Genomic DNA, 22,804 nt, shown 5'->3' on the forward strand with positions numbered 1-22,804 from the left:
GCTTCAGCAATGACGCCGTCCCAATAACAGCATGCACGTGCATGTGCAGCCATACCAATTTCCAACAACAAACCATAGAGAAGCTCATATTAAAACACAAACACAGAGGAAATTACCGATGACAGCATTTTACTCGCTTTGTTGGGATGACGTGGTCTTTGACACAGATTAAGCCAAAGATCAGGAGCCTCCCACAGCTTTCCAAACAATGACAATTCCCTTTATTTAACTATTTAACAATCAGTCAGAGTGACCAAACAAACTACAGTGAGCCAGCCACCTCTCATTTGCAGGTGGCTATCTGCCTCACTATAGTATCGTTTGTTTTCTCTTGAGACTTGAAACTGACAAGGCAGGCAGTGTCCTTTCAAACAGGCCCCACAGAGAAAAGGCCAGGCCAGGGACACCTGCACTGACGTCAGCTGTGTCAGAGACCTGGATACAGGTAGCATTCAAGACCCCGCACTCACCTGTTCATTGTGGACGACGACTAGCTTGACAATCATGATGTTGATGAGGTTTCCTACGCTGGGGTCTCTGTACACTGCTGCTACCTGTAACAAAGACAAAACACACAGACAAAAAATGCAAACCTCCACTAACCTGAACCAGAGCACAGACCGTGACAGTATGAAAGCTAGTCTCCTTCCCTTAACTCAATACTTGGAATGAGAAAAATACAGCTATTACTCTGTCTGGTTAAGCTCCATGAGGTTTAATCAAAATAGCAACAGTTCATTCAAGTCAAAAGAAACGAAAAATGTCTCCTTCAGGCTAAGTTTAATCAACAGGGTATTAAAACCAATTACAATTCCCCCAAAGACCTTGGCAAAGAAAAAATAAACTAAAACCTGGACCCAGCAACAAACGTGAAACTTCAGCAAAGCTGGAGTTCAGAGCCCCTCTGTGAGGACAGCAAAACATTCCCTCTGTAGTTTTTACCCTCCGCTTCTCTTGCCTCTCTCGTGCACCCCTGTCACGGTCGGCCAGCAGTCTCCTGAGGCCGTGCGCTGCCTCCTGACAGGAACTCATTAGTCCACTATAAACACTTAGCTTGTCTTAGCCTGGGGGAAGGCAAACGTGGCCCAGGCCTGTCCGGAGTGGGCAAAGGGAGCCTGTCTTTGCATGCTCGAAGTCCAACTGTGACGCAGGACATGCTCTCACCCCAATGTATGTTATTGTATCATCAGTGCAACAACTGCAAGAACCAGAAGTGAGAGGGGCTGAGCAGGGCCATAGCTACCATCAGGGACACTGGGGCTATACTTCTGGTAAAAATTCTGGACATTTTAGGGGTCAAATGGCAGGACGAGGAGTCTATGCTGTTTTATAACGCACATTGTACACATAGTGTTCTTTTAAGAATGATTCTGATATGTGCATCCGTACGAAAAACAAACATTTTAACGTAAAGAAAAGAGATTTAGCTACTAGCTGTTATCCGTCTGCAGTCCCTGGCCAAGTATAGACAATCTCAAGGGATGCTTTGCCAATTTTCAACCAGCTTTGTATCACATCAGTGTGGGCAGTATGTGTTAATGGACTATGGTAAATCTCTCTCCATCTTGCCAGTGCTCAGATCTCCCTGCGCATCTCTTTTCTGTTCTTTTTTTTTTTTAAGATATTTTTGGGGGCATTTTTTAGCCTTTATTTGATAGGACAGACAAGCATGAAGGGGGGGGGAGAGAGCGAGGGAGTGACATGCATCAAAGGGCCACAGGCTGGAGGCGAACCCGGGCCTTGTACATGGAGCGCCTGCTCTACCACTAAGCCACCGACGCCCCATCCCTGCTCATCTCTGAGCTGAAATCACTTCATCACAGATTTTTGCTGGCTCTTGGGCTGTTGCTCAAACTACAGAGTGTACTCACACATTCATATCACCTGTCACCACTGACGTAAAAGTGTCGAGGCAGATGAATCGAGGGGGCCACCCCTCTCAAACTCAGACCAAGCTGCAATGTGTGGCAGTGCTGATCAAATATAACCGAGATTCTGTCACTGTATTGTTTCTGTCTCGCCTAAAATGACTTGAGAAACATATTTTAGGTTATTGTTTAACTGTAATACGAGATTGTTTGTTATCAGCTGACTGCCATACTGTTTCCGGATAAGAATTAAGCATTACATCATCCACCAGAATACAATTAAGAGAGAGCGTGTCCCCTATAGATGCCTGTCTCTAATATAGGCCTTTTGAGTTCGGTGATTTAAGCAAATAATAGCCCGGGCTATTAATTTAAGTTTTACGGTATATACAAAATGTGACTGAGGCACTTATTAGCATAAACAAAACTTAAAAACCTCAGTTGTATCAAACCCAATGGATCAGACTGAGTAGATTTCTCTGTTCATATTTTGGCTGTTTTGGTTAAACTGTGGCTAAAGTAAAGTGACTGAGACACTGTGAAAGAGCAAAGGGAAAAGTCTGTGTGTGTGTGTGTGTGTGTGTGTGTGTGTACCACTGGTCTGCAGACATAAGCATGGCAGAACTAATGTTTTGACTTCAAACCTGGCAATGAAAAAAGGGCCTGGCACATTTAACACTGACTGTACCCGTACAGTCTTACTTAAGGATAACACGCCACTGACAATCATTACTCCGCTATATGTTAATGAGTGTTTTGAACAGTCTGTCTGACACACTGCTGAGAGACAGACAGCAGAGGGTACACACAGTTCAGTACAATTGATAACCTATCCAGCTCTGACACACGCGCACTCCTCCAACACTCTAATACATACGGAGACATTCAATCACAGTATTACTGGCCTGATTACCAGCCAGCTCTCCCAGTCAGATACAGAACTCATAAAGACATCAAGCTGCTGAGTCAGGCTTTTAGCAATTGACTGTGCCGCTTTCGTTGAAGCAGCCGCATGCGAGGGTCACATCAGGGTTTACAGCCAAAATGTCAAACAGTAACATGTGAGGCTAGAAAAACACAGACCTAGACTGAGGGTTTTTGTTACACATTTTAAAGGCTTTGTTCACCAAATTACAAAAGAAAACAGATCTTAACTCTAGTGTGCTGTGGAGATATTCTGGGTTTTATTTGCCCTGGGTTCTGAGGTGTCAGTTTCTGAGATTTCTGCCACCACCCTAATACAATAAAGCTAAATTGATTTTTTTTTATGTGGTGCTCACAGCATTGAATAAAGCTTTACGGTAACATTTCTTTTGAGAAAACGACCCACTTAGTGGGGAACAATTCTGAGCTCCCTGTTTTCATAGGGACTATTTCCTGAGAATGTAGGCCCAGTGAAAACCGCTTACACAGGGTCTCATTATCGAGAGTAGCAAAACCTTTTTTAAAGCGTCTGTATGCTTTATTCAGAACATTAATATGTATGTACAGATATAGTGGAGTAATGGCGTCCTGAGTAGAGAATAAAGTCATCCTACCTCTGTAATCTGAGCTTCTCTGTGGGTTGTTGCGGTAGCTGGTCTGGTTGCGCGTGCATGTGCATATCCTACTGGCTAGCTAATCGTGGTTGAAATACTGGGATATGAATTTTTCATTTGATATTGAAAATTGTATTGGTATCATCGTGAATGAGATGATATGGCACACCCCTAGTCAAAATTGAAACCTGAATTAAGATGCCTGGACAGATTCTTTCAAACCCAAATTATCTGCATGGCAATACACAAATACATTCAAATATGTAACAATGGCACAACAGTGTGCATGCACACACGTACTGTACATATTCACCTACAATGACCCTCAAACCAAATCATCTAACAATACTGAACAACATTAAAAATCTTCAACACTGAGACAAAATAATAATTTTTAGAAACATTGTTTTACTTACTACTGACATGATTGTTAGGATGTAGTGCTCTAGGTTGCGTCCATGGTGACGCACCATTTTGGCATCCGCTGTCACCATCAGCTCAACATAGCGAGGGTAGGAGAGGAAGCGCTTGCGTCTGCGTGGGGGTTTGGGGTGTGTGCTCGTGGAGTTGTTGTCATAAATGTGTTGATCATCTATCGTGGCTCTGAGAGAGATCAGCTCCTCTCCCATACTCCCTCTGCTCTCAAAAGCAACCGGCCTCTTGGAGTTCTCTGCTTTAAGAAAGAAAAATGATGATGAGTGATGATGAGGAGAGGAAAAGATGTTTGGAACTTATTCATGGGAATTAAAATCTTGATCATGGGGGAGAATTGGAGTTTTAAATACTCAAAATTCATCCACAGTGGACACTTACTGCTTTATGCTGTAAAGGCATTTCATGAGAGAGCATGGTACGTGTACAGTTAAGAGCCAAAGGTTTTAGCTTAGCTGAATTCCAATGACATAACAGAACCATGCTGGACTTCTATGGCAAATACCCGCCATAAATTATTGTGTCATTCCAGTGCTCAGGAAAGAAGTTGTACCAAGAGACACGGGGTCAGTGGTGAGCTTTGAGTGTAAGAGTTTTTAGGTCAAGCAATGTGCATCTTCTCAGCCTGAGTGTAAGCCACACAAACAGAAAATCCCATGACGACATTTTACCGACTCACAGAGGGACTAGGCTCAGTCTGCAATCTGCAAGAGGATATAAAACCACCTCAAAATATCGCGTCTCTCTGACCCAGTTTCTTATCTGAAAATGAGGTAAAATGTGGACAACCACGCTGAAAGGTAACATAAAATACAATGTGTATATGATGCCAGATTGAAACGATTCCATTTACAACCTTGAGGTGAGCGCTTTCAACACAAGCCCGAGATGAGAGGGGGGAAAAAAAAGATCCAGGACATCAGCCATATACTGTGCATACTCAACTGGCATTCCCTCAGCTGAACTGCACGTGTTGAGCTGGCCATGAGCGATAGATTCCTTCACCATGACAGAGTGAGGTTAAAAGAGGGAGGCAGAGGCAGAGACACAGACTAGGAAAGCCTGAAGAGCTTGTTTCATTGGAGGAGAGGAGAAGAAAAATCTGCAAAGGTTAAGGTCGAAGTGTATTTAATGACATATACACTTATGACAGATATGACTGTCTGTGCACAGGGGTGATTCTTGATTTTAGCAAAAATGCACGTTTGGGACGTATTGAGCATACAGCTAGATAAATGAGATTTAAATATACTGCACAAGTTGTGTGAGAGTTTCATATGTTATAGTTTTGCTGTTAAACGTGAATGCCTATCATTGCAGAATTTTTTTATTTTTGGATTTTCATACACCATGGAGGCAGGCAAGAAAGTTTTCATCCCAAATTCAATGCAACATGGAGTGAGTAATTTGGGGAGGCTGTGGCTCAAGGATACAAGATACTGGACAGAAGATAATTGACAAGATACTGAACTGAGCTGTTCCATCAGTGTGTGAGAGCGTGTGAATGGTTACTGGGTAGCAGGTGGCACCATGTATGGCAGCCTCGGCCACCAGTGTGTGGATGTGACACGAAGTGTAAAAGTGCTTTGAATGGTCGAAGACTAGAAAGGCGCTATACAAGTGCGGCCCATTCACCATACTTAATATACAAATGAAGCTCTTGCGAAAGTTCAGTGAGGAAGACAACACTTTTCATGCTCAGGCTGTACGTTTTCATTCACCCCTTGCATGAATGCTCACTCAGTGTCTCTGGGTGTCATTGTCTGGGTCTGTCAATTGAGCTGATTCACAATCATCCAAGAGTACAGCACCACACCTCCTCTGTCAGCCTATCATCTCCCTGCTCCTCATTTTAAATATGGTTCTTTCTCTGCCGTAGTTCTTTCTAGCTGCTAGTCCTGCGCACCCTCCACCTCCCCATCACCACCTTGTCTTTACAGATTCATCCGCCTCATCTACCTCAGTAGTTAGCAGCCTGAGAGTCAGCAGCCACCACCACCAGTGTCTGGACTCCGTGGGGGGGATTTATCTTGCTGCTGCTCAGACGTCCGTCAATCACACACTGTCTACCTCTGGTGTCCAAGCACCAAAGACTTCTGTTAAATTAATCAGCACAAATCATCTGTACACTCAAATTCTATATTAGATATTATCTTCACTTCATTCTTCTGTCTCTCCTGATATTGAAATGCTCACGTGAGAGCAGGGGGTAGTATTCCTTTAAGACTGTAGCCTGTCAGAGTTTGGAAAGAGAGCTCCAAATTGCTCAAAAACAAAGGTAATTCTGTTTGGGACACACAACTGCAGTATATTCCTGTTACTGACCAACAAACCAGCCCATACTGAAAACAGAGCTATGGATCTTTCTCAAGAAAAATCTCTCCAGCATCATCAATCAAGTTAATGGCAAACACATCGCAAAATCATCTGTGTATTCTGAACATCAAAATCTTTCAGCCGCAATCGATAATTTATGAGCACTGGATGGATTTCAACAGCCATATTGTGTTGAAACAGGCCATCTGAGGACTAAGTATTCACACACAGGCTATTGTGCTGTCCAGATTTGCGACGATGCGTTGCCACATGCCATACGGTGTAAGAAAGACTGCTTGCAGTAGCTTCTGCCATCTCTCAGCCAGGGGAAGATGGATTTCAAGGGCTACCCGACAAAGTGAGAGATAAATGTGGCAGGAGTGAGTAGTAAATCATGCAAACACACAGACATGACAGCTGTATAGGCACAAACTGAGATTTTTCATATTCACAACTCATGCAGCCCCAAACACACTCAATACTTTTAAGTCAGTCATCACCTTCTGCTGTGTTTTGTGTCGCCTTAAAGGAAATATGCATGGGAATGTGGGAAAGTAAAAAATTTCAGAAATAAATTAAACATAAAATGACATTCACTAAATAAATGACTTTTTAGTAATTTTATGACTGTCAGTGTTTACGAGCCAAGCATAGTTTGGAGTCCGTCATCCTAAACAACCCCCTCAACTTTAGATAACCCGATCATAGTGAAGAGTTCCATTGTCTTCTACAAACTCAGTCTTTCCAGAGACTCACACAGAGAGAGATTGTGTGCAACTGTTAGGTCAGAGAAAAGCAAAAAAAAAAAAAAAAAAGAAAGAAGAGAAAACTCGCTGGGTGCTCCGAGATTATTCAAGTGATGCCCCCAGCGGGCACGCGAGGCGGAGCGTGACTCGCTGGCACAAAGGCACACAGCTCTTGCTACCGTGAGGCCCAGCCCCATGCCAGTGCCAGCATCCAAGTCAGCGCCAAGTCTGTCTGTGCCCGTGTACACAGCCCAGGCAGCTGGGCCAGAACAGAGCTTTGTATTTTCCAGGAAAAATCTTTCCGAGGCCAAACCCACTACACTAAACCCCTTAAACAGACTCATCACTGCAGACAGTCTGACATCAAAGGGATTATCAGAGAACAGAGGAGTATCTACATCTACAGAAATTGGTGTTAAGTCTCAGAGCAAGCGAGTGTGAGATGAGAAGAAAAGAGAAGAAGAAGAGGAGGAGAAAATATGGTCCCTGTTATAATAGCCTTTGAATCAGTGCAGATTAGCCACACACAACCTTTCCCAAATCGCCTTAGGTTCAAATCCCCCTCTCACTAGGTAGTGAGCCGCTACTTACACCATGAGAAGACAGGGGTGACTGCCCTGACCCGCCGGACATACAGAGACAAGACATCTCCCTCTGAGCACTGGGCATCAAATCACCTACACACGCACATCTCTGGATTGTAAATGTTGGAATTGATTACCAAACATCAAACTGTGAAACGTTTAATTTCTCTTTGCACCAGCAAAAATTTCACGACCTTGAGCCCGTAAAATCGAGCTCCAGCGGTTCTTCATAAGAGAGAACAATAAAGCGAGCCCTGCACAGCATGAGAGCATTTATAAATGTTGTAATTTAGTTGGCTCCAGTATGCACATAGCTGAAAGAGAACCACACCACACTCACTTTTCTGCTCTAACGCCTACTTGAATTGTAAACTTACAAAAAGCTTTTTTATCAGAGTGCCAAAATATAATCAAACCCAACGAATATTACCAACAATATTTATCTACTCACTCAATAACATGTTCAATTGCACGCCAAGTGCCCCACACACATTATGAGCAAACATTTTCATACATATTTCAAGATTCCAGTTGGGTTTGAATGCTGCATGTGTTTACACTTAAGTATTTATTTACATATATTCACAAACATTCACAAGTATGGAAGCATTTTCAAGCTTGTGAGTGCACTCTCTGGTTTGAGTCCATTCATGTACATCCACCCTGTCCTGAAGGATCTCATTGAGATTTCAATCTAGATCAAAGAGCTGCTCTTTGACTCTCCTTCAGCTCACTGTCAAAAGTATCAATGCCAAGGGCCCAACAATGGGGAACACACATTTCATTGTTGAACTAATTAACATTCTTTTACAATGGCCCACTGAGAGTTTAGGCGCCCTATTCCCCGGGTGCCAATTAAATAGACAGTATACCTTACATTGTGTATAGGTGCTGCCTTGGTTCTACTGTATACAAGGTCAGACACTCTGGTTACTGACAGTACGACTCAAGAGGGGGAAAAAAGTTGAAACTCCTGCAGACAGAGGCACAATTAAGTGCAATTCTGTGGCTAGACAGAGAGAAGCAAAGGCAGCTAATTGTTGCTGCTGAAGAAAGCTTTTAAAAGTGAAGTGGCATGGCTTTTGACCTCACTGGAAGACGGTGGGCTTTGTACACTAACAGTGCTCTCTGACTTCAGTTGTTATTTTCAGTTCAGAGACATGCTAAAGACAGCATGGCGGTCAGCTAAAGAATGTGTTTGGAGTAGCAGACCTCCTCTGAGGAGACAAAACACTACTTATGGATCTGGAGTCCTAATGATGGGCAGGGGCCTGGAGTGTTTCTTTTTGTCAGACTCAAGCTGAAACTTTCTGACTGTAAGATTTAAAGAAATTCATCCTAACAGACTGCAGAGGACCTGTTAACCTACTTGAAGACTGCACAATTTGATGTTTTAATAACAGAAAATGTTTAAAAATCTGCATACAAATACACATGATGTTAGACAACCTCTTTGATTGGCTGTTTTTGGAGAATACGAGCTGTAAAAAAGAAAAAATGTCATTGTGTTTTACAGGATTGTGCCTATTTAAAATGTAAAAGTGCCATTGACATTGGTTCATCTGAATAATTCATCCAAGAGCTGTGGAAGTTTACGTAAAAGAGGCCATATCTACAAACATCTGGCAGCCAGTTAAAGGTATTCAGTGGGGAATATCAAAAAGCAAATTTTTTTGTGCATGTGCCAAATTTGGTGAAGATTGGATGAAAATCTCTTTGGCATTTACTGAAGCCTCTAGATCCAGACTCATATCAATTAGTACCCTCTTGGTTGATGGCCACGCTTTTTCATCATGTTTGATTCAATTTTTTTTTTTTTTTACATATTCTGGTGACAGACATAAAGAGGGCCAAAAAGATCCCCCCTGGATCGAGGTAACCAATGAAATAGCATCTAAAAGGACACATAGTGTGAGGACGCGATTTAAAACTATACTGACAACCTCTCCCCTCATTTCTAGTCTGTATCATAGCAAGTTCTGCATCTAATCTGCATGAGGAATCCACTTTGAGAAAGGAGGTTATGGTTTACAGTAGGCACGGGGTGGTGTCACGGTAATACCAGGGTATTTAGAAATCCCAAAGGTATGATTTTCAATACTGTCAAAAAATACAAAATACCCTTTTTCTATTAAACCCATACGAAGATGCTGTACTGAAGTGATGTAGTGTACAACATGCGCCACCAGAGGTCTCTACAGGTCAGTCTCTACAAGTGGAACATTGCTGAGAAAGACAGCAACTGCGAGTGGTGGGGATAACGTTACAGGATTGGTAAAAAAGAAAAATGCCTCTGCTCCTGTTTGGGAGTCTTGCCAAATATACCTTCAACTTGAGATAACTTCTTCCACACATCATCTCCGTTCAGCCCACTGATGTGTCGGCATCCACCATGGCAACAAGTGTCATTAAGTTCTCTGCAAGAAGGGTGCTGATTTCCTATCTATTTGTTATTCTCTGGGCCATAAGTAACTGCATCTTAGAAACACAGCATTGTAGACTCGACAATGACATACATGCTAAAATTACTTCTATTACCAGTAGCTCATTTTTTTTATTGTTTCTTGTTTTCCTTTTTTACAAAAAATACTGCCATGTACTGTATGATATGAAATATCAGGAATGTATGAAAAAACAGATGCTACCCAAGCCTAGTTTAAAGTTAAAGTGTAAATATAAGGTAAGAGGCTTTTGAAAACCACAGCATGATAAAACCAACAATTAACATGGCATCTGACTTTGGTGTCTAACAAGAAGAGGGGCAATTAAAGGATAAAGGATAGTTTATTACAACTTGGATGTTATGTTCCTAGTTTTGGCCATCATTCCTGCCGTAATTGCAACATTGCATCAACTTCTGGGAACTGCATCGTTGAGTCAGACAAAGGGACTTTGCAGTGGCACTGTTACCATGCTTCCAGATCTTCAAATTACTTTAGTGAGTATGTTATCATAAAAAAGATGGACAAAACTATGAAAACTAGACCAAAGTTGAAAGTCAACAGAAAGTTAAAAGGAGCAACGCACCTTGAACACAGTCAGCATGGATGAAGTCATTACATCTCCCATCTTTTTGAGCATACCAAGAGCCTATTTGAGACCCCGAGACAAACAGTTCTGCCTTGACATATACAAAGCAGGTCTGAAGGTTTGAGTGATTTCTGGCCTCTGAGATGATAAACAGCCAGCGCTGCAGGCGATGACACTGATGCCTCACTGGCCAGCTCTCAGCACTGCCTCTCCCAGTCCACCTCAGTGGGAAACTGTCGCTCACCTGTCACCCCCTCTCACCTCTGACTGTCACCCATGCCACCATGCAGTCAGTCACTGTCACTCAAGTTGCTCCAACCGTTCCAATCAGACTCCATCTGTTAAGAATGCCCAGACAGTAGACAGTGGCAGAAAATAGCCCCAGCTGGAATCTGTCACGGGAACTCCCGAGACAACACAACACATTGGGTTCAATAGGGCTGAGGCCTCGGGGCAGGCAGACACATGGCTGCTATTAAAGTTATGGACTGTCTGTAGTTGCCCAGCCCTGTTCGGCCCTGTCCAGAGTATCTGTTATCTTAAAATCAGATGCCAATGAGTGCAATGGTTCATATTATTAGCTGCTTGAATTAACTGTCACACAGTGTTGTAAAATATAAGACAATGATACAACAAAGCATCAAGCCTGAAGGGAAAACTTGCATATTACGCAAAACTAACACATGTTGGCTCAAGACTTGCAGTCAGTGCATGGAAAAACACGTTTCAACTCATTTGACTAACTAAGACATTAACATCTTGGTGCTCCAAAGAAAACGCTATGTCCATTCGAATGGACAATCAAAAGACAAAAGAAATTTTGATTGTTTTTCTATGAAGGCCGATAGCAAGGCCGTGGGTGAGAACACTACTTTAGAGAAGCAGGTGTAAAAGAAGAAAGGCGGGCAGTGGGAGGTGGGGAATAAGCTGGGGCCTCTGCCAAGCTCTGCAGCAAACCCGACAGGCACATGCAGTGCAGGCCAGGACTGCTCAAACACATGAAGAAAGAAGCTCCTTGCTCCATTCCTCTACCCTGCTTCGCTCAGCAATTCCCAATACTCAGCGGGAAGCTTCATCCACTGACGGCCAGAGAGACGACATGCACTCCTGACACACACTCGAAAGCAAACCACATCTATGCATGCACACAAAAGGCCAAAAACAAACTTTTTCTTCCTTGCAACAATAGGTACTTCCTGAAATGGGGGAGGTTCAATCTACCCAGGGGGCATCAGGGCAAAGAGCAAGCCTAAGCCTTTTGGAGCCATCTGACACTCAGAAGCTCCCCACCATCTAAAGCCACACCCTAAAGGTGAGAGAGGTTGTCTGAGCGATCAGCGCCCGTCCATCACACCCTGCCCGGCCACCTTTCCTGACCCCTGTCAAGAGCTGCAGTTAAGAGGAAAACAAAGAGCTTAATGCATACATAGTTCCAAGTGAGGCCCAGCAAACAAGCCAGCGAGCCCAGTAACCACGCACCTCTAGGAGGGGAAAAAACTCAAGGTCACATCCACCCGTCCAGTGAGTGACTCCAAACAAAGAGGAAAGTGAGGTCACAATCAACAAGTGCTTCCATTCACATACATGAAAGCGCAAAGGGAGAGCGGGCAGCGATTCAAGTCGGCTAGTTCAAACCCCAGGCGGGGGAGGGCATTTTTCCATATAAATGAACCCATTGACCAAAAACCTGATGCTAGCATTTGAACTACCATGTATACACAGTGGGCACCAAGGGGGGAATCCTATACAATGATTGTGTTGAGGGTCAGAGGCCACAGATGCCATGTGTGCCAAGTATTGCTGCATCAAAGCCAGTCACTTCGCTGTCCGAGCTGCCCTCAGTTAGCCATCAAGAAATCGGGTGAAACACTCGAAAGCCAACACTGGAACGCTGGTGTTTGGGTTTACGGCCGGTGATGTTCGCTGTCAAGCTGTCTGTATTCAAGTCACTGTTTCTAATTCAGACAAAATATGACACCCCACGGTTTTGGAAACGCAGCCAACGAGTGTGAGAAAGAGATACTGCACGGCTCCCCTTCCCTCTGTCTCTTGTTTGTCTTCACATGGTTTTTAGAAAGCAAAGGGAAGAGAGCGAGAGAGAAGAATCTGCCCCTATCTGCAGCCACCCTCATCCCTGTGGCTATCTCTTTCGAAGGACGAGGCAGGGATTCACATGCAAGCTCAAAGACAGATACCCCGTAGAATGTGTCATTAAAGGTCGGAGCCGTGTTGTGATTTGAGCCCAGTAAGCTTCTTCCCCAGAGGCTTTTAAAAGCCAGAACCAGGCACAACAAGGCGCTCTGTGACGTTAAAACATTAATCACCCACTCAACAGCTATCTACACTAGAGGTATTCTAAACAACAGGGAAGCCACCCAGGTTGGCAGACAGAAGACTGATACAGTTGCTAGAAATGTCAGTCAGTGGGAGCAAATTTCAGGGTCATGTTCGGATTCTTTGATTCGCTCTTTTTTGATTTGCAAAGTCTGTTGTGGTGTCTAGTGCAGTGACTCTTTGGAAACATCTAAAACACATTTTAAATTCACATCTATTCTGCAACACATGGAACAGACACACACGGTGAGGAAAAGCAGCTGAGGACAGGTATATAACCATGTCATGATGGCTGAAATAACAAAACCTCATTTTCCATCAAGGCAACACTTTAAAAGCTCTTATCTTTGCACTTCAGTTTCTGGCACTTCACCGCTAGTGACAGCACATGCACGAAAAAGTCAAGTATTTGTACGTGTCAGAGATGACAAGTTAAAAACAAAAGTTCATCTTTGTTAAGTTCATGTGGAAACATAGCCTTCCTCTCCTTTCAACAGGTTTTTGCAGAGTGTTCAGGGACTGTACAAACTCTGGAAACTCTTACTGTGTCTGTAGATACAGAAGTTCCAGTTATTGTTCTGGCACTGTCTGTAGCGCACCGTGGCAGAACTATGACACATCATATCTGAGGGAAAAGCTTATCTCACCAGAGGTATCTCTCCAGTGATATACAGTTTGTTTCCTGGAAGTCTGGTTGATAACATGCAGCTTGTTTCATCTTTGTCTTTTTCAAAAAGATATTTTCTTTTATGACAGGCAAAGAATAATACTCACCATAGTGTGTACATAGCTCTTACAAAACAACGTCTTTACAGAGCAAAATGCTGGCTTGCAAGCAGATTGGAAGCATTGTTGGCTATTCTGCACTTCCACGTGTTTGGACCAACGGTGATAGTTGACATGTTTCTGACCTCCAAGGCCCAAAAACCTCTTCAAACCTGCCAACGCCCTCAGCACTAACTCCAGCTCCTAGTTTTGATTTAAGGCAAGAGTCCTCTTCACAGGAACATAAAGTGAAGAAAGAAAGAAAAAGAGAGAAAGGGTCATAACATGATTGACCCTGACAAAGAGTGCTTTTATAGCTCCTCATATAGGGGAGATATTGGGAAAGGAATCTGCCCCCCGCTAACAACACAGGTTCTCCAGTCTGTCATGTTCGTGATGAGATAAATCAGAAACTGTTGTTTCTTAACTTGCTATATATGAGTTGCCTTGGAGAGTTATACTGAAAACAGAAATGCACTGTGAAGTGAAAAAAACTGCTGCAGACAAATGCATCTGTTAACCCTTGAGTTACCATGTCTCAAGAGGATAAGCAGTTTTGAAAATGAATGGATGGATGGATGGATGGATGGATGGAGGACAAAATGTTAAAAACACCTTGGTGGAGCTAGAGTAATAATGAGCTCTGAATATTAGGGCTGGATATTGTTTGTTTGTTCACTCATTTTTTTGTTCATCTGTTCATTCACTCACTCGTTCCTTGTGCTTGTGCCTGAATCTTATAAATCTGAGTCTTAATTTTGTTGGAGCTAGTATGCTGTTTCTGTGCTTGAGTTTCACATCGCTTTGTCTGGCGTTGTCTTGAGTTCAGAGCCTATCATTATGAGTATTTATGATCAGACTCGTTCCTGAGTCATGCCCGGCCTCCCCCACACTCTTGGGAGAAGCTTCGAATATTAGCTGACAATTGTTACCAAATCTTCCGAGCCCAAAAATGGCATTCAGGACAGTCCTACAGTATATCTGTATATATGTACATAATTTGATACGAAGAAACATTAACCAGCAGTTAGATTTTCACTGCCCCCCAAAATACTGCTGCTCAGATCCTTTTCCCAGCTAACAAGGATTCTACTCGTTGGTCCTGTGCTCCTCAACACGTTTTTCTCTCTCAGCAATTAGGCTGTGGTTAGGAGCCCCATACTTAGACGCTGATTTAGTCTAATGGGAAACATAAGGAAAAGAAGGATAGACAGACTGTACAGACACGGTGTAGAGCGGAGACAAGAGAAGGGAAGAGCTACATGTTATCTTTATCTCTTTAACACATTAAACCAAGAGGCAGATGTCAAAATCCAAGACTAGCAGCAGCCACTACAAGCGTTTTGCAAGCAGAACAACACGTGCCGAGCCAGTGTTTATATCTAACCTGCTAGTAGCAGCGTGTACTGCACTCCTTCCCATAAAAAGACAGGACAGGCCTGTTAGTCTTGGCTTAGCGTGGCCTTCAAAGAGCACATTTATCGCCACATCTGGAGAGGGGCCTATCTGATAAAGCTGAGGAGCCACAGCCTGGGACACCTCACAGTCCTACCCCCGCTCCACTGGTTCTTTTAATCCTGCTGCTCATTGTTTACCTGCAGCCCTTTGATGAAGCCCTACAGGTGTTTCATCCATGTACGCATCTTCCTCCCTACTATCTCATGCTGTACACTGAATCATTCCTAAAATACCAGTTTATATGTGGGATTATGTGTTGAAAAGTCAGGATAAGACATAATGTAACTGGATAATGACAAAGGAGGTTCCTGGGACATCAGAAGTCGGGGTCATTCACCAAGACTCCACTCACAGTTCTTCAGGGAGAGTATATTGTAAAGTGCCTCAGAGTGGGGGCGGAGAGACCCTCCAGATTTCTCAGTCTCTGTTTACCACACACAGACTGAAAGAGTGAAAGGGCAAAGCATATTAAGGAGGTATTGACCTGGCCCATCAGGTCAGTCCAAGTTCTTTAAACCGCCGCCTCACACAATGGCCACCACCAGGCGACAATGGCCGGGTTCAGACAACAAGCAAATCAAGCGGCCTGCACATAAAAGATTTATTGCATCACGCAACAAAGGCCGCCCACGGCGCTCCCTGCGAGGACGACTCTGAGGCCCTCCATCGCGGTGAACTCCGCTCGGTCACCCCGCTTTCTCTTGAGGGCCTCTCCACCACCCAAAGGCCTCAACCATAAAAATTCAAATGAAATTGGGGGAACTTTCAAGCAGTCTCCCATGCGGAAAACCTCTCCAGTTCTTTTCATCACAACTGCAACCTGAAAAGTAATTATTCCTTCCCTCTGAGCTCCTGCCACAGACCTGGGATTGAATGCTCCTGCAGAATGTGAGTGAAAACACCAGGCAGTGCTGGAGCACATTTCGCTTAATTAAGTTGAGGAGTTTTCAAAAACACCCCATCATCAAGGCTGAAATATTTTGGGTAACCTGCAAGCCAAAGATCGTGACTAGGTATAATTTCCATTTTGTGTTTATTGGTATTGCTCAGAAAGTGAATGCAGGTCTGATGAGGTTCATCAGAAGGTAAGTATTTGTGGGTGAAAGTCAGACAGACAGTGGTTACAGGCAGTAAAGTTAGGCAGTCTGTAGTCTGTTACCTGAGGCAGCACAGGGCTCTGCGCTGTTGTCGGTGTGCGAGATGTTCTTCTTCCTCTCGTGTCGATAGACAAGATGAGGTTTGTTGTGTTCTTCGTCATATTCCTCCCCTGCAGCATTTAAAAGAGGCTCCATGAAGTATTCACCATGTTGTGTCGTAAACGTTCCAATCTAGAGCAGAAAAAAAAGATGTCATTGATGGCTTTGGTATGAAGCATGCGCTTGCATGTGTGCATACTGTACTGTATGTGTGTAGGTTTCATTTACAGATTAGGGTACAGTATCATTCAAAGAGGTTGCTGTTCAACTGCAGTCATTCTGTGTTGCCCTTGGGCACCACTGTGCACATTATTTCCACGCTTTTGAGCAAGCTCTGTTTTTTGACAGGTGCACATGGAAAGAGCATGCTGACTCAGAAAGGTCAGATAATATCTGTGACTGCTCACTATCAGTCATTGTGTAAACTGTAACCATGACAACAACCAATCATAGCACATTTTAAGCCTTTTATACACTTATCAATGCACAAGTAAGTCATTAAATCATTTCACACCTTCTTGCACAGGCTTTTAAGAGTGCTTAATGCAACTGTGAGAATGCATCTCCCCGTAAACCTGACACTGGGACGAGTGACATCATCATACACGGACAGAGCTGCTGACAGAGGAATGCTAATATTGATTTGGCAGCTCAGTCCTTCACAAAGCTTCTTAGCTCACTCAGCCATGAGGCACAATGGTGTTTGTATGGTAATTTCATGTGCACACTTAAACAGGATATTGGACACTGGAATGTTATCTTTAAGGCGGCATTATTCCATAACCACCCCCACGAGTGATGGACGCTTGACAATGGAAAACATACAAATCAGATATGGAAAACGTGTACAAACTGTGTGTGTACCTTTCCTCTCCGCCTCTCAAAGGGTGAAGGATTAGTTGGCTCGCGCATATGCACCATACTTCCTCGAAAGTGCTACAGGCCTTGAGTGCTACATGTGTTCAGCGCTGCAGTGTAATGAGCTTGTGAAAACAAGACACAGGATAGAAATAACCACACTGCTAGAAAAAAAAAAAAAAAGCACTTCAGAGCCTCAGTGTTCAGGTTTGCAATGTATGAATGAATCAAAGTACTGGCAGAATCCAGTTACAGTGTGTTAGGCATGGCAGCAAATGCTGATAGTTGCATTAAGACTTAGGCCCTTTTAATTAAGGGGCAAGTTCAGTATTTTTCAACCTGGACCACATTTTCCATGTTTTTGTGTCTAAGTGACTCATGTGAACAGCATTTTTCTAAATTGGTCCAGCATTGAGCAAAACTGCTGCAGATGGCAGTAGCAAAACAGGCTGCAATGTAATCATTTTGGGCATGTTGGCAGCGTCAGTTTATCTCAACTAAAAGTGCTTATTTTTGCCACTGACATTTTAGATTATTATTCCAAGTGTCTGACACCATTATGGAAAGGGCCCCACAGAGACAGACCTTTTTGTTAAAGAGTAGGATCCTTTTTGTTCAACCAGAAGCAGCACGGACATTGCCATCGCCAAACCCACCAGACTCCATTAAAATAATGATAAATTTAGTGTCGTATAACACACGTCATTCAAAGTCGACAGAAACAATATAAAAGTCTCAAAAGCCATCTTGGTTCATCCTCCTCCACTGTTACAACAATTACCAGTTCTGGTTTGGTTGAAATAAACCGTTCATTCACCCTGCTGGATGTGAAAACATGCTGGCTTATACACGCTAAAATTACTGTTTATTTAAATGGAGTGTGGTGGAATTGGTGATGGCGATTTCTGGCTGTTTCTGGTTAAACAAAAAGGATCTTTAACAGAAAGGTATATCTCTGTAGTGATCCCTTCCATAATGTTGTCACCGCCGCATTCACAGCTGCTCGGTGAAGATATAAACAGAGGGTCGTTGCGGCCTTTTTTCACTGCTGCCGGCTGCAGCGCTCTCGCTCAACACTGGATGAATTTCAAAACTTGTTCCCTTTAGTCACAAAACATGGAAAAAATAGAATCCAGGTTGAAAAATACCAAACGTACCCTTTAAATATGAAAATGCTACAGCCTTACTACAACTACCAGTTATAGTGATCTTAATATAATGAATGATTTATGCAGTGTAACAACTGGTAGATGTTCACCTTTATCTTGTAAATCACTATCTGTGGTGAGTTAACTTTAATTAGATGATTATGGTTGAGCCTCTCTTAAGTTCTCATGTGGTGTTAATGGAAGGCTGAACAGACAAATGCTCTGTTTAGTCAATGGAGGGGGCAGAGTTTCAGGGTTTCCCAGCATTAGCTCAGCAGCAAATCTGGCAAAAGTTTGGACAAACACAATAGTTGCTGTTCAGCAGCGGGTGCTGAACCGGACCTTACAACTGAGGGACTCCTATTTGAAGCGAGGTCGCCTTCATGACATGGATGGCATGACTGTTGGCACACATCTGTTTTTATCAAATCCCACAAAGACACTTTCAAACCCCGGTGGGTGCTGAGTCATTCGAAAGTGACGCACAGTTGCAGTCAATCTCTGAAGTTAAATAGGACATAAAGGTGTCATGAGCCTGATCTTTACACAGAGGTACATGGCTTGGTGCTGGAATGAAGATAGCCTCATTACTCAGGACAGGCTGACTCACCACACACTTCTATTATGTGAGTGAAGTGAGAGAGCGAGCTCCTTTAGGGGCATTTCCCACGCTGCGAGCAATCCTTAAGTTCCTCACGCACAACCTTCATTGGCAGTTGTCTCCTCTTCACAGCATTTCTCCCCTTCTCTGCCCGTCACAGCTCACTTTGAAAAGGCCAAAAGCTCCTCAACCCCCCCCCCCCCCCCCGAATCCCCCCTGGGGACGGCTTTGAGCAACTCTGGACGAAAGGGGAACCTGCTTTTTCTAGAATGACCCCTTTGTTTTAGGGCTTAATTATTCCTTAATGACCTCATCCCTACAAAATGTGCTTGGCCATTAAGCCCCAGTGATCAGATACGGACACATTTATGACCCAATAGCCTCTGGTGCTGTCTCCATTGTCCTGTCATTCTCAATGAGTGATGATGCGGATAAGCAACAAAGATTGCTTGAAAAAGGATGCAAACATGTTTGGATAAGCGAGTCATACATCAAAGTTGGGCAGAGGGGCAATTAAAGGCTTATTACCCTGATAATTCCAGCATACTCCATGTCTTAAACTGCAAAGCAAACACACAAAAAACAAAAACTTTATGTGTATTTCTCTAAAGCTACACTGAGTGGGAGTTAACCCCGACTAAAATGTCACACACAACAATTGTTTACCACGCCAGGTTTCAACAGGAGTGCAATCACTGTATGCATTGTGAATGTACTAGATCAACATGCTATCCTGGTACTGTACACAGTGCTCCTATCTAAAATAAGGATTATGTCACTGATAGGGGTTGCGACGGGGAGGGAGACTCCAAGGCTATGGTCCTCCTGTCTGTGTTGCTCCGGCCGGCCCCCACCATGCTAAGTCCACACCAGAATCCGGCTGGCGCGACTGAGGTCAACCCCCTGCCCCTGGACCAGTAACCTTATGTGACCCATGAAGTCATCCCCTTCAACACTCATCAGACTCTCTCACACAGGAGTCAGCAAACTAAACGACTTGGGCATCAGCATCCTGATATGCTACAATGGGACCATAAACTCATTATTACCCAATAACTCCATTACAGCCCCGTAAGATCTAGAGCTGCAATGAGGTGCAATCAACAGCTGCTTTAGACTGAATGATAACATCTGTTGCTCAGGGCTGCAGCTAATGACTACTGTCATTAACAATGGACCTGATGATCATTTAGTCTATGAAAAGTGAAAAACTACCTAAAAAAGCCCAAGGAGACATCTTAAAATAGTTTGTTTTGTCCGACCAGCGGCCCCAAATACATAGGTATCCAACTTGCTTACTTACATTTGTGACTGATTTGTTACTTTAAAATTTTACTTGATTGTCTTTTTGCATATCCGCTGTTATTACGCTTTGTTTAGCAAAGATTTAGAGGTTTGTTGTAGCAGCAAAGAAGAGGTTGATAAAGCAAAAGCACAGACATGACCCCAGATAACTGCACATACTGCAGATTCAACCCTGTGTGTAATTCTACTGTTGCTTTCTTGCAAGGGTGCTGGTTTTGTTTCAACATAGGAGGGCGGGACATATGAAATGAGGGGTTTGGGCATCCACAGCCAGAAAGTTTTGAATGTCAAATACTTAATTTCCTGCATTCATTCTGGTGAATCTTAATGCACCAATTTGTGTCCTTTTTGCATTCATTTATGGTGTAAAAGTCTGGAAAAATGCACAAAATATTTAGGGGAAAATCAGCCTTTTTGCTTGCCCTATCCCCAGTGTTCACTCTGCAGGGTGTGCCAAAGACCAGCCACTTCAGCCAAAGCTGAGCATCTTGCTCTAAAGCACACCAGCAGCAGGGTTTGAGGCTTGTTGTCACATCAACCCCCAGTCTCCAACCACCACACCACCCTGATGCCCAGACTGCACTGTGCACCAGCAGCATCTCCCCACAGGCACTGAGATGATGCAGAGCTGCGCGCTCTCCTCCTCAGTGACATTAGTCCTGTAACACTTGCTCTTGTTACACTCCTGCACACTTCACTTAAGCTGCGGGTTATAGGGGACATGCATGGATGGAGGCCTGTCAGCATCGCTTGATTAAAGCGTCTTAAAAGAAAACTTTAGCGGTAGTGAAAAGTCAGTTACTCACAAGGCCAGTGCATAGGCTGAAGACGGCAGGATATTCGTCCCTGGCGTTGACTTGTCCGCGGAAAAAGCAGTGGCGCATATCGCTCGGGTCATGGAAGTGGGTGTCCGTGTCGTTGCTCTGTTCCGCTCCCAAGTGTGTCACTGTGTAAGAGGGGGCGATGAAGCTGGAGTCTGCGGTCAGATTGAGATGAAAGCGTTCCCCGAATGCATCAATCCTGTAGTGAACCCGTAAGCCCGACAGGTCCTCATTTAAACTTCTCCGTCTCCTCCTGTAGTGCAATTTGTGCGGGAATGATTCTCCGAAGTCATTCATACGGAGCGGGGTGATGATTTCATACGATGACAGCTGCTTGATGAAGCTTTCTGCAAACAAAAAAAAAAAAAAAAAAAAAAAAAAAAAAAGTAAAGAGAGAAAAGCGGTGGCATTACCAGCAGCGCGTCAGTGTAATACATGCAGCTGCAGCCTGACAGCCCTAACAGCGCACCAGGCATCATTACAAACACCACACATTACTGTTTAAACACCTTCAGCAGGAGGCTATCACTTCACCGTGATCAAAACAAAACGCTACCTTGTTTCGGATGCAATCGGTGTTGCAAAGTGTCCCGGACAAGCGCTGACAGATGACACATTAGTCCAACCAGCCAGATTGCAAACTGCATGATTTCCTCCGCGAAGAAACCCGGGCTGTCGTCTCCAAGGCAGTAACCCTCTGTGTCTCCCGAGCGGCTCCCCCTCTCCCTCTCCTTTTCCCCGGCTTGTCAGCAACAGGTCGTGGGATCCGCGGAGGCTCTCTGCAGCGCAAGTCTTGCAAAGTGCACTGGCCTCATCGCATAGCTAAACATGCATCCACTACCCCTCTATAAACGCCAACTATTTATGACATATTCATCCCGCTGACAGAAAAAAAATATGCTGCCTAATGTAAACTGCAGTCTATACTGAAAGGAGGGATCAGTGCCAAGTACGCTTTCCCTTAGCCATCCCTAGAACACCCCGTGCACCCTAAGCACTCACCAACCGCGAAGCAACGCCCCTATGGGCTGCCGAGCCAATGGTGAGTGCGCCTCGACCACCACACATGGGGCAGGCTCGAGTGCTGCAGTGGTAAAAAGCCTGGAAACAAAATATGCCAGTCATCATGAGAAAATCAACCAAAATCACGAAATCACCTTGAATTCAGGGTTTCAGGTTTGTGCCAGTGGTGATTTTTGCTTACACAAAATGAGAGTGGCACACAAACCTTTGAGGAAACCATCCATTACAAGTAGTTAAGCTTATTGTATTTCAGAATCTCAAAATAATAATACTGTTAGATTAGACGATTAATGGATTGTGGAGACTTTTGATGTATCTGAGGTGTTAAATAGTTAGCTCATATTGGTTTTAAACAACAGAATGTATTGTCTAGCTGTTTGGGATCAGTAGGATCTAATACATATTAGAAAACTAAAAGTCCTAATGTTCTCAAACAAGACAACAATAAAGTCCCAATGTCTTTAAACAAGTACGTCCTGATTGGTCAAATTTGTTGCCATATCAAACTACAAACATTATTAATCATCAATACACAAGTTTCAACCATAAAATGTGATCAGGTTTTGGACCTTGTTGATTTTGTGTTGGGACCGGCTGCAGGCTGACTTGGCCGAGATGCTGGCCATCTTGGTTTTACACGGATTAATGCACTACACTCTTACTACCACTAGATGGCACCTAAAAGTGTCCACAGATGAGGACAACAGGTCTGAGTTAAGAAGAATGAAGTGTCAGGTCAAGCAAACCCAAAAATGTGATATCCTCATATGAGTTCACATGG

The 22,804-nt window shown here is 43.7% G+C and overlaps 1 protein-coding gene across 2 annotated transcripts in view; it reads right to left on the reverse strand.

The window, feature by feature from the left end:
- Positions 1–21,992, reverse strand: part of LOC125886892 (A disintegrin and metalloproteinase with thrombospondin motifs 20) — a 108,223-nt gene extending 86,231 nt beyond the window's left edge. Inside the window, exons 1-5 of one of the 2 annotated variants that reach the window (XM_049573252.1) lie at positions 21,557–21,992; positions 20,986–21,347; positions 16,231–16,399; positions 3,823–4,079; positions 471–554 (exon numbers count right to left, since the gene is read on the reverse strand). In XM_049573252.1, the coding sequence (XP_049429209.1) occupies positions 471–554; positions 3,823–4,079; positions 16,231–16,399; positions 20,986–21,347; positions 21,557–21,647 (963 nt within the window). In that variant the 5' untranslated portion in view covers positions 21,648–21,992. Of the gene's footprint in view, positions 1–470; positions 555–3,822; positions 4,080–16,230; positions 16,400–20,985; positions 21,348–21,556 lie in introns of those variants that run through there. The other variant, XM_049573253.1, reaches the window with a different exon arrangement.
- Positions 21,993–22,804: the final 812 nt, after the last annotated feature.

Source organism: Epinephelus fuscoguttatus, linkage group LG4 (assembly GCF_011397635.1).
Source record: "Epinephelus fuscoguttatus linkage group LG4, E.fuscoguttatus.final_Chr_v1".
NCBI classification, from domain to species: Eukaryota; Metazoa; Chordata; class Actinopteri; order Perciformes; family Serranidae; genus Epinephelus; species Epinephelus fuscoguttatus.